Consider the following 13105-nt stretch of genomic DNA (forward strand, 5'->3'; position numbering starts at 1 on the left):
ACTTGTACTATGAAATGAAAAACTCACTAGGAGGATTCAAATGCATATTTGAGCTGGCAGAAGAAAGAATTAGTGAACTTGAAGATAGGAAAATGGAAGTTATCCAGTCGGAAGAGCAGAAAGGAAAAAGATTGAAGAAAAGTGAACAGAGCCTGAGGGACCTGTTGGACACCATTAAGTGGACCAGCATACACACTGTGGGACACCCAGAAGGAGAAAGGAGAAACGGGCAGAGAGCATATTTGAAGAAATAATGGCCGAAAACTTTCCAGATTTGCTGAAAGACATGAATATAAACATCCAAGAAGCTCAACAATCTCCAAGATGAACCCTAGGTGACTCACACAGAGACACATTATAATCAAACTTATGAAAGCCAAAGACAAAGAATCTTGAAAGCAGCAAGAGAGAACACATCACATACAGGGGTTCTCAATAAGGTTGTCAGCAGATTTCTTATCAGAAACTTTGGAGGCCAGAAGGCAGTGGGCCAAGATATTCAAAGTGCTCAAAGAAAAAAATTGTCAACCAAGAATCCTATAGCCAGTAAAACTGTCCTTCAAAAGTGAGGGATATATTAAGACATTCCAGATAAACAAAAGCTCAGGGAATTTGTTTTACTAGAACTGCCTCGCAAGAGATGCTCAAGGGAGTCCTGCAAGGTGCAATGAAAAGACACTAGATAATAACTCCATACGGTATGAAGAAATAAAGGTCTCAATAAAGGTGAATACATGGGCAAGTATAAAAGCTAGTATTATTGTAACAAAGGTTTGTAACTCCATGTTTTGTTTTCTACATGATTTATGAGACTAATACATTACTAAAAACAATTATTGGTCTAAAAGTTAGTATTACAGTAACATTGGTTTGTAATTCCAACTCTTATTTTCTACATAATTTAAGAGACTAATGCTCTTAAAAGAATTATCAGCTCATGTTTTTGAGCACACAGTGTATTAAGATGTAATTTTGTGACATCTACAACCAAAAGGGGTGGGAACAGTGCTGTGAAGGAGAAGAGTTTTTGTATGTTATTGAAGTTAACCTGGTATAAATTCAAATTGGAGTGTTATAACTTTAGAATGGTAAATGTAATCCCTATGATACCCACAAAGAAAATAGCGATAGAATATAAACAAAAGGAAATGAGAAAAAAATTTAAGGATTTCACAACAAAAAATCAACTAAACACAAAATAAGTAATGCAGGAAATGAGGGACAAAAAAGCTATAAGACATATAGAAAACAAATAATAGTGACAAAATTAAGTCCCTCCTTATCAGTAATTACTTTAAATATAAATGGATTAACTCTCCAGTCAAAAAACACAGATTGGCAGATTGGATAAAAACACATGATCCAATTATATCTGTCTATAAGGAACTCGCTTTTGATCCAAAGACATAAGTAGATTGAAAATGAAAGCATGGAAAAATATACTCCATGCAAATAGTAACCAAAAGAGAGCAGAGGTGGCTATTCCAATATCAGACAAAATAGACTTAAATCAAAAAAGGTTATAAGAGACAAAGAAGTACATTACATATTCAATACAGCAAGAAGATATAACAGTTATAAATATTCATTCACCTAATAACACACCGGCAAAATACACGAAGCAAAAACTGACAGAACTGAAGGGAAAAATAGACATCTCTACAATAGTAGTTGGAGACTTCAGTACTCCGCTCTCAATAATGGATAGAACAAACAGAGAGAAGATAAGTAAATAGAGGACTTAAACAAGACATTGACCAACTAGATCTAAGAGACATATTCAGAACACTCTACCCAGCAAGAACAGCATACACATTCTCAAGTGTACAAGGGGCTTTTTCCAGGGTATACCATATTTTAGGCCACAAATTAAGTCTCAGTAGATTTTAAAAGATAGGTATCATACGAAGTATCTTCTTTGACCACAATGAGATAAAGTTAGAAATCAATAACAGAAGTAAGACTAGAAAATTCACAACTTTGTGGGAACTAAACACACACTTAGACAAACCAGTGGATGAAGGAAGACATCGTAAGAGAAATTAGAAAATACTTGAGAGGAATGAAAATGAAATCATAACCATACTAAAACTTAGGGGAAACAGCAAAAGTGTTGCTAAGCGGCAAATTTATAGCTATGGACACTTTTAAAATACAAGAATGATAGAAAATTAAAAACCTAACTTTACAGCTTAAAGAACTAGAAAAACAAGAAACTGAACTCAAAGCTAGCAGAAGGAAGGAAATAATAAAGTTTAAAGCAGAGATAAAGGAAATGGAGAATAGAAAGCAATGGAGAAAATCAGTGAAACCAAATACTGGTTCTTTGAAAGATCACCAAAATTTACAAACCTTTAGCTAGATGGACTAAGTAAAGAAGAGAGAAGAGTCAAATGTCTAAAATCAGAAACTAAAGTCAGGACATTACTACCAATTCTACAGAAATAAAATGGATTATAAGAGTATTATGAACAATTATACAGCAACAAATTGGATAACCTAGATGAAATGGAGAAATTCCTTGAAACACAAAACCTACCAAGATGAAATCACAACAAAATAGAAAATCTGCGTTGACCTATATCTAATATAGGAGATTGCATCAGCAATCAAAAGTCTCCTGACAAAGAAAAGCCCTGGATCTGGTGGTTTCACTGGTGGATTCTACTAAACATTTAAAGAACAACTAATAACAATCTTTCTCAAAGTTTTCCCAAAAATTGAAGAGAAAGGAACATTTCCTAACTCATTCTATGAGGCCAGTATTGACCTGATACCAAAAGCCAGACAAGGACACACAAGAAAAGAACACTACAGACCAATATCCCTTATGAACATTGATGCAAAAATTCTTAGCAAAGTACTAAAGAAATGAATTCAGTAGCATATTAGATGGATTTATATACCATGACCAAGTGAGATTTTTTTCCTTGGGAATGCAAGGATGGTTCAACATATGAAAATCCATGTACTACACCACATTAACAGAATGAAGGGGAAAAAAACCACATGATCATCTCAATGCAGGGCAAACATTTGAGAAAATTTAACATCCTTTCATGATAGAAACATGTAAAAAAGTAGGAAATAGAAGGAAACTTCCTCAACTTACTAAATAGCCATACATGGAAAACCCACAATGAACATCATACTCAATGATGAAAAACTGAAAGCTTTTCTTCTGAGTTCAGGAACACAGTGGCAATGATGTCCACTTTTGCCACTTCTATTCAATATAGTATTGGAAGTTGTAGGACAATTAGGCAAGAAAAAGAAATAAAAAATATTCAAACTGGAAAGAAAGAAGTAAAATTATGTCTGCAGATTATATGATCTTATATATAGAAAACTCACTAAACATTCCATAAAAACTATTTTAATTAATAAATGAATTTAGCAAAGTAGGATATAAAGTCAACACATAAAGATCCAGTTGCATTTTATACATGAACAAGGAACAATTTGAAAAGGAAGTTACAAAAGCGATTTCATTTACAAGTAGCATCAAAAAGAATAAAATACATAGGAGTTAACTTAACCAAGGAGTGAAAGACTTGTACAGTGAAAACTATAAAACATTGCTGAAAGAAATTAAAGAAGATAAATAGAAACACATCCCATGTTCATGGATTGGAAGGCTAATTGTTAAAATGTCAATACTACCCAAAGTAATCTACAGATTCAGTGCAATCCCTATCAAAAGCCCAATGACTTTGTTTTTTTCAGAGATAGAAAAACCTATCCCAAAATTCACATGGAATCTCAAGGAAGCTCAAATAGCCAAAACAATCCTGAAAAAGAACAAGAAAAGCTGAAGGATTAATACTTCCTGTTTTCAAAACTTACTGCAAACCAACAGTAATAAAAATAGTATGTTATTGGCAGAAAGACATAGAGACGAATGTAATAGAAAAGAGCCCAGAAATAAACCTTTGCATATATAGTCAAATGATTTTGACAGGGGTACCAAGACCATTTAATTGGGGAAAGGACAGTCTTTTTACCAAGTGTTGCTGGGGAAACTGGATATCCCCATGCAAAAGAATGAAGTTGGACCCTTATCGACCACCGTATACAAAATTAACTCTAAATGGATCAAATACCTAAATGTAAGATCTAAAACTGTAAAACTCTTAGAAGAAAACATAAGGCAAAAGCTTCACAACATTGGATTTGACAATGATTTCTTGGATATGACACCAAAGGCACAGGCAACAAAAGAAAAAATAGATAAATGGGACTTAATGAAAATTAAAAATTTTTGTGCATCAAAAGATACTACCAACAGAGTAAAAAGGCAGCCCACAGAATGGGAGAAAGTATTTGCAAGTCATATATCTGATAAGGAACTAATAATACCCAGAATATATAGAGAATTCCTAAAAACAACAGTAAAAAAAATCAGTTAAAAAATGGGCTTGAACAGACATTTCTCCAAAGATGTACAAATGGCCAATAAGCACGTGAAAAGATACTCAGCATCACTAATCATCAGAGCAGTGCAAATCAAAACTACAAGGAGATACCACCTCACACCCGTCGGGATGGCTACTATCAAAAAAACAGAAAATAAGAAGGATGTGGAGAAATCAGAATCCTTGTTCACTTTTGGTGGGAATATAAAATGGTACAGCTGCTGTGGAAAACAGTATGGCAGTTCCTTAAACAATTAGGTATAAAAATACTATATGATCCAGCAATTCCACTTCTGGAACTGTAAGCAGGGACTCAAACAGATATTTGCATACCCATTTTCATGACAGCATTATTCACAATAGCTAAAACATGGAAGCAGCCCAGGTGTCCATCAATGGATGAATGAATACACAAAATGTGGTATATACATACAATGGAATATTATTCAGACTGTAAAGGAAGGAAATTCTGACATATGCTACTGCATGGATGAACCTTAAGGACATTATGCTAAGTGAATAGCCAGTTATAAAAAGACAAATACTGTTTAATTCTACTTACATGACATACTTAGAGTAGTCAAAATCATGAAGACAGAAAGTAGAATGGTGGTTACGAGGGACTGGGGAGAGGGGACAATGAGGAGTTATTGTTTAATGAGTATAGAGTTTCAGTTTGGGAAGATGAAATGAAAAGAATGGATTGGAGCAAGGAGGAAAATCTGAGGAGATGATGTTGGGTGGGAGTGGAGAGGAATAGAATGAGGGACCTGTTAAGCTACATCTTAATTTAGTCAAGAAGTTCGTCAGAAAGAAGAGAAAACGCCATGCTGTTTGTATATAGAACTGTAACTACATTTATTTTCCTATCTATTTATGTTAGTTACTGTACTTGTAGTACCTTGCTATTGTATTCTATTTCAGATTTTGGAGTTAGTGCTTTTTTAGCAACTGGTGGTGATATTACCCGAAATAAAGTGAGAAAGACCTTTGTTGGAACCCCTTGTTGGATGGCACCTGAAGTTATGGAACAGGTACTATCTTTTGTCTTTTTAAAATGGTTTAGGATTTTGTTATCAAATTGACAAATCTGAGTAGTGTTTGCTTTTGTTTGGTATACTAGGTTAGCTTTGGGAAGTACACATCTCTGTTGCTTCATGAAGAATTTGATCCACCCTTAAAAAAAAAAAAAAAAACCCTAGAACTTTACAAAGGATGTATGAAACTCAGGATTTATACCGAAGACAACCTAAGGAATGATATTATCAAGATTGGTTTTTTAATAATTTCCTTAGTACAAATTAAATGATCTAATCTTTTTACTTGTCATTTCATTGCTGTGGTTCCCGAAGGACTAGTTTTCTCCACATCCCCATTTTGCATTTGCTCTCAAACAATTTCAAGCTGTTGACACTCATCCCATCTGCTAATTCTCGAATCGAGTGCTCATTTTTTATTCCTTGTCTTATTTCCCTCTTCAGGGCATTTGAAACTCTTGACCATTTCCACCTTTACTCACTTTCTTAGCTTTCCTAGTGTAGTTTCCTCATTTGTCTCCTACTTCTCAGTCATTTCTCTGACTTCTTTTCTGGCTTTCCTTCTTACTGCTAAATGACACTGCTTCCCAGGATCTTGTTCTTAAACTCCTCTTCTCTGACTACACATACTCACTAGATATTTTCATCTCTGCTTCCTACCTATTAATTATTTATAAATTTTGTCCAGTCCAGTCTTGTTTCCTAAGCCTCTACATAGATATTTCCAACTCCCTATAGATGTTTTACATAAATGTCTTATAGGTATATCAAACTCAGTGTGTAGAACTGAATTCACTTTTCACTCTGTTGTAGTACCTATATTCACCCTGTGGGTGAGGGAAGGATTCCTACCCTAGGGTTATGGGGATGGCTGCACACACAACACCTGATACTGGACTGATGAGATTGACAGTAGTTTATTAGTTGCATATACACATAGCTGGGGGCAGGAGGGCACTGCATGCCACACAAGTTTGTACTCAGGAAGAGAGTGAACAAATGGTTGCTGTGGAAGACAGGCTTTGTAGTATCAAGAGAGTGAGTTGCCCCTTGGTTTCCTTGTGAGGGTGTGACTGGGTTGTTTGAATAATTCTGAGGGCTGTCAGGGAACTGAACCCTGCTACTCAGGGATAAGCAGGAACTGCACCTGGTCCATTTGATAAGGGTTCTTGATCTAGGAGACTTTATCCTTGGGAGCAGGGTGGCAGGTGGGGGGACTTGTGCTTAGGTCATTAGAGGCCCTCCTGTTTACCAGGTGTCAAGGCAGCACATAATATGGAGCTTTAATTTTAGGTCTCAAACCACACACTCCCAAAACCTATTCCTCCTCCTCTATTGCTTAGGATAGTGTGCTGGTGACCGTATAAAAGGAGAGAAATTTGGCAACATATTCACAGCAACAACTTTAAAAATATTCACACCCTTTGTAACTTTTTTCACTATAAAAATTAAAGTGGTAAAACAATACTATAACATAGAAAATTTGGAAAACAAAAGACTCACCACCATTGCTTAACATTTTGTTCTATTTTTTTTTAAATAGACTATATACCTATTTGTATTAGTATCAAAATTTATGAACAATTTTGTATTCTTTCTTTCATAAGTGCTTTATCACAAGTGTTTTTTCATATTTTCATATAGAATTCATTAACATTGCTTTTACTTGACTGTGAATTTCTTGAAGTGAATATACCATACTTAACAATTTCCCCATTGTTGGTGAACATTCATTCAGGTTGCCCTTTTTTTTTGTTTTTGCTCTTACCAAGTATATTTACCTTTTGTCTACTTTAGTTTATCTTACTGGTTTAAAGCTTATGAACACTTTTATGGTTCCTGATACATATTAGAAGCTACCTTTAAAAAGTGCTTTTAGGGGCCGGCCTGATGGCATAGTGGTTAAGTTTGTGTGTTCCGCTTGGGCGGCCCAGGGTTTGCAGGTTTGGATCCTGGATGCGGACCTGTGCACCACTCACCAAGCCATACTGTGGTGGCATCCCACATACAAAATAGAGGAAGATGGGCAGAGATGTTAGCTCAGGGCCAGTCTTCTTCAGTGAAAAGAGGAAGACTGGCAACAGATATGAGCTCAGGGCCAATTTTCCTCACCAAAACAAGTGCTTTTAGGATGGTAAAAGTAATCATCTCTCTGTTCTTTGCAGGTCCGAGGTTATGATTTCAAAGCTGACATTTGGAGTTTTGGGATCACAGCGATTGAACTGGCCACAGGGGCAGCTCCTTATCATAAATATCCGCCAATGAAGGTGAGGCTCGTATACAAAATACTACCCCAGCTCATGTCCCAGTTCCTTTTGAGAGCCTTTCTTCATTTGACATTCTTATCCATAGAATTCTGCCTTACATTCTTTCTAATTCCTGTGGCAGTTAAAATCTGTATTAGACAGCAACTAGAAGGATGTGCAGCTATGACATACAACTATCTACTGGGGCTTTGGAGGGAAAAAATAAATAAAAAATAAAATCTTAAAAAAAAAAAAAAAAAAAATCTGTATTAGATATTTGGTATTTAGCATTGGCTCACTTTACATTGTAATTGACCTTTTTGTATGATGACTCTCCATCTCCTAACTGTGTAACTACTTTGATATTAGGATCTAATGTCTCTCATTTTAGTGTGCGTTCCACACAGTCACCTGTGTAGAACAGCCTCGGTGGGGTGATGATCATTTCTACTTCATAACGTTGTTGAAAGGGTTACATATTAATGGTGTTTATAGCTAACATTCATTGAGCACTTATCTGTGCCAGGCGATGTTTTAAGTGCTTATCATATATTAAATAAGATAATTCATGCAAAGTGTTCATGTGCCACATGTATGTATTATTCTTGTTATTATTGAATAAAAGTTCAAATAAAAGTTTGCTTTGTGGTAGAACACTAACCCGCTTTTATTAAAAGGCCTATTATTATATCCTGATGTAGTAGTTACCTGAAATGCAGTTGTTAATTCTGTCCCCAACATTAGTAACAGAATGAGTTTTTTGTCTTTCAAGATAGTGCTGCCAATACTGTTGGTGACCATTTTTATCTATGTGACCCCTTAGTTATAATATGCACGTGAATTCTTTTCTCTGTTTGTAGCTATAGCTGTTGTTTATAGTTCTGTTTGCCCATTTTGCAAGATGCCCTATGACTGTTTAAAATAGCGACCGTCATTGTGAATTGTCATATTGATATTATTGACATCTCTATGATCTTGGTGCACTCTAGAACCTTTAAAAGATATTTTCTGCCCCGTTTAAGGCTCTAACAATGTAGAGAGGGACAAAACCAGTAAAAGGCTATTATGAAAAACCTCTCTATATCTCCATATTCAAAGCGTATGTATATTGACCTGCGTTTGGGTGAAATTTTGATTATATGAAAAGTTAGTTATATTTTAAGCCCCTAGTTTTCCTAAAGTTTGAAGACTCCTAGGAGTAAATGGGTATTCACAAGGTTTTGAAAAGGATTTTTTTTATAACTGTAAGGTGGGAGGCTATTTTTGGGCCAAAGAAATGGCTTATTTTTAAAAAGGGAGGGGAGAGGATCCGTTGTAGGCAATGATTCCTGCAATTGTAGCCAGACATACATGTTAACCTGTTTGCTCAAAATGAGGAAGATCAGCAACCTTAGTAATTCTATTTCAGTAAATATAAATTGAATCTGAAAAGCAAGTAATAATTCTGAATATAGGCCCCTTTTATTATTTTTTATTTATTTACTTTTGGCTGAGGAAGATTCACCCTCTGAAAAGCAAGTAATAATTTTGATTATAGCCCGCTTTTATTTTTTTTATTATTATTTATTTATTTATTTACTTGTTTTTGGCTGAGGAAGATTCACCCTGAGCTAACATCTGTTGCCAATCTTCCTCTTTTTGCTTGAGGAAGATTCGCCCAGACGTAACACCTGTGCCAGTCTTCCTCTATTTTGTATGTGGGTTGCTGCCACAGCACGGCTGCCAGCGAATGGTATAGGTCCATGCCCAGGAACCGAACCTGGGCCGCCAAAGCAGAGTGTGCCGAACTTAACCACTAGGCCGTGGGACCAGCCCACCCCCTTTATTTTTTAATGTTGACTTTGTGTTTAGCAAAATGGCTTATGCTTTTATAAAAAGTCAAACAAGTGTAGAAAAACACAAATCACCCAAAATCCCACGACATAAATATGATCTTCATTACTTACATCCCTATGCATCAAGCCATGATGTGAAAGTCAAAGAAGGAACAGATTTAGGATGGACAAACTAATCAAGATTGTCAGTTGCTGCAGGGAAGGTAGGAAGAATGAGAACTAGAAAGACTGTAGCTTTATTAACTAGGACATCATCAGTGATTTCTTTGATAGAAATTTCTGAGGAGTTCTGGGAAGAGAAGGCCAGATTACAAGGGATCATATTGAAACAGAGCTATAGGTAAAGTCAACAAGGTCACAGTCTTAATTTTGCTATGGTTTTAATTGTTTTTAAAGATATTTTGGCGGTATCTGAATGGGGACAGAGGACATGAAGAAAGGGTTCTAGCTAATGAACATAAAATGTTGATACAGTTGAGCTGTTGCAGACACACTATCTGGGAAGCCAGCTCTCTATAGGATATTATTTATGTGGAAAGCACCTAAATAACTCTGGGTTCCAAACAACTGGTCTAGATGTGAACTTTTAGAAAATAAAATCTGTTTGTATGTTGGGAGGTTGTCTATACTGAAAATCTTGGTCGCAATATTTAATTTTACTTTGAGTCTTCAGAAGCTTTTACTATATTAAAAATTCTTACAGGTTTTAATGCTGACACTGCAGAATGATCCTCCTTCTTTGGAAACTGGTGTTCAAGATAAAGAAATGCTAAAAAAATATGGAAAATCATTTAGAAAAATGATTTCATTGTGCCTTCAAAAGGATCCAGAGAAAAGGTAAAATATGAGATAAAGCTTACTTTTCTCTTCATCTTATATATAAACCGTTGTGGGAAGTCTAAGAATCACATACATACATGCACAGGGAATTATTTGTGCATATTCAAAGGAACTTAGTATAAACTTTAGAAAAAATATACAGAGATCGTTACACTAGATTGGAAATGAGTGAATTACTTTATCCCTTCATCTTAATATGTGGTGTGTTCTAAATAGTTCACTGGTTGATTTCTTATAATTATAAATTTGTATGTTGTGAATTCTGTATTAATTGTATATCAAGTTAGTGGGAGGACTCGTTTTCACTGTGCATTTAAAAGTTATAAGTAAATAGATATTTCAATACTGCTTATAATTTTAATAACAAAAGAAGCACCCAGCACAAATGTTATATTTAACGTCAAGTAATCATACTTATTTTCTTATTGGAAAGATGTTAAGTGGACCAAAAAGTCAAAGAGCTTACTTGTTAACACTAGACAAATTGGAAGGCAAGTAAGTACATAAACACCATCATCTACTGTGTGTGTCTTTATAAATTAAACAGAATCATAGAATGTTGGAGAGCCATGAGTACATTGAACCTTTTATCTTTGAGGTCAACCAGCTACCTAGTCATAGAAGTGGGACTTGAATCGAAAACTCCTGATTCCTAACCTAGAGCTCTGTTTCCACTATATCTTATTTTTCTGTTTCGCTTATATATTCCACTCAGTTTCTTAGCCCTAAGAAGTTCTTTAATTTTTTATTTCTCTAAAGATCAACAAAAGTAAAAGATTTTAATTGACATCCATGATCATATCTTTAGTGTATTTAATGGGGCTTCAGAATTTGCTGTTGGAAATATTGAAAAGAGTAAGAAAAACAGGCAGAAAAGTTCACACCTGTGTTTTTAGAACATTTTTCCTGTTCCTGAATAAATTGGTACAAAAGATAGGGAACACTTTTGGTTCTGCCAAGTGAGTTGACTAAAAGAACAAAATTTTCCTCTTACAAACACTCAGAAATGCAGGGTAAATCTATCAAACTTAAAAACCAAATCTAGAAATGAGCTTGCAATAAAGGGAAGTCCTCAGATGCCATAAATAATGAGGAAGCCATAAATTGGAGAAGAAACATCGTGAGCTAATGCTGTGGCTGCCCTCAGTGGGACACTGTGAATTTCCAACTTTCACCTGGGGACTGGAAATGAGATACTGGGGCCCACCCAGCGGGGGTTTTGAACTGAGATTTCTGCTTAAAGCTAGGACCTTCAGAAGCCTTTATACTGAGTAAAAGCATAGACCAGAAAACAGAAAGTCTGTGCATCATCACAAAGACAAAACAAAAATCTCTCCTGAATACTCAAGCCCTCCGACCTGGACATTCTACAGGTTTACATCTGAATTTATACTACCCATACTATCCAGGAAACCACAGAATTAGAAAGTAACAAAAGTTATTACCAAGCTAGTTTTATTTTTGGCAGAAGCAATTGCAAAACTGCACTGTTAGAACACTTATGAAACCCAGGTCTATGAGATTCCTGCATATAACGCCCCACTGAAGAGAAGATCATGATCCAAAATTACAAAACACACAGTGAAACACTACACTGTGAACTAGAGTCAGCAGATACATCAAGCAGAAGAATTAGCGCTCCAGAACTTTGGATAATGCAAAAATACCTGAAAAGACCATTAAATAAGTAGATTTAAAATAATTACGATCATAAAAGAAGAAATCAAAATCATAAGAAAAGAATATGACTAAGATAAAAATGTCAAATAGAACTGCTAGAAATGAAAAATACAGTAATTAAAATTTAGAACTTAATGGATCTGCTTGACTGTAGGCTGGTCTTAGTGACTTGCTTCTGATGAATTGAGTATGAAAAAGGAAAAGTAGCAACTTTAGAGTGGAGAAACATAGATACCTTCTTCACCAAGTGGTCAAGGTTAACATCACCAATAATAAGACATATTGATAGTTACATACTCCCTGATATGATGCAATGAGAAGGGCACATCACCTGAGGTATTATTCCTCAAAATCTATAATTTCATTCTATAATGAGAAAACATCAGACAAACCCAAATTGAGGAATATACTACAAACCACCTGACCAGTACTCTTCAAGTGTCAAGGAAAGGAGGAAGCATGAAGACTACATACAACGTGGGGTCCTGGATTAGATCCTAGAACAGAAAAAGGATATTAGTGGAAAAACTGGGGAAATCTGAATAAAATGTGTAGTTTAGTTAATAGTATTGTACCAATGTTAACATTTTTAGTTAATTTCTTGATAATTACACCATGGTTTTTAAAATGTTAGCATTAGGGGAAGCTGGTGAAGGTTATGTAGGAACTCTATACTATCTTTGCATCTCTTCTGTAAGTCTAAAATTATTTCAAAATACAAGTTTTTTTTTAAAAAAATTTGGAAACTATAGAACATCTATTCCAGTTTGTAAACCAAAATTAGACCTTGTTGAGAACATTTCTAAGTAAAAAAAAAGAAAAAGAAAACCTCAGTTAAATAGAACAGCCAATAAAATAAAAAAGAGATAATTACTTATTGATTACTAATCAAGCTACCAGGCACTGTTATAAATGCTTAACATACACTATCTCATTTAAGTTTTACAGTAATCCTATGGAGATGGCACTATTATTTTTTCTGTTTTACAAATGAAGAAACTGAATCTCAGGTTAAGTAACCTGGCCCAAAGTCACACAGCTAGTAAATGGTG

The 13105-nt window shown here is 35.0% G+C and overlaps 1 protein-coding gene across 5 annotated transcripts in view; it reads left to right on the plus strand.

The window, feature by feature from the left end:
- The window catches only part of OXSR1 (oxidative stress responsive kinase 1), a 98149-nt gene that overhangs the window by 50640 nt on the left and 34404 nt on the right, over window positions 1–13105 (plus strand). For all 5 annotated transcript variants that reach the window (XM_014790625.2, XM_014790627.2, XM_087430730.1 and 2 more), the window contains exons 6-8: window positions 5340–5449; window positions 7618–7719; window positions 10237–10370. In XM_014790625.2, coding sequence (XP_014646111.2) covers window positions 5340–5449; window positions 7618–7719; window positions 10237–10370 — 346 coding nt within the window. The remainder of the gene's footprint in view (window positions 1–5339; window positions 5450–7617; window positions 7720–10236; window positions 10371–13105) is intronic.

Source organism: Ceratotherium simum, chromosome 5 (assembly GCF_057802395.1).
Source record: "Ceratotherium simum simum isolate JZ-2026a chromosome 5, ASM5780239v1, whole genome shotgun sequence".
Lineage (NCBI taxonomy): Eukaryota > Metazoa > Chordata > Mammalia > Perissodactyla > Rhinocerotidae > Ceratotherium > Ceratotherium simum.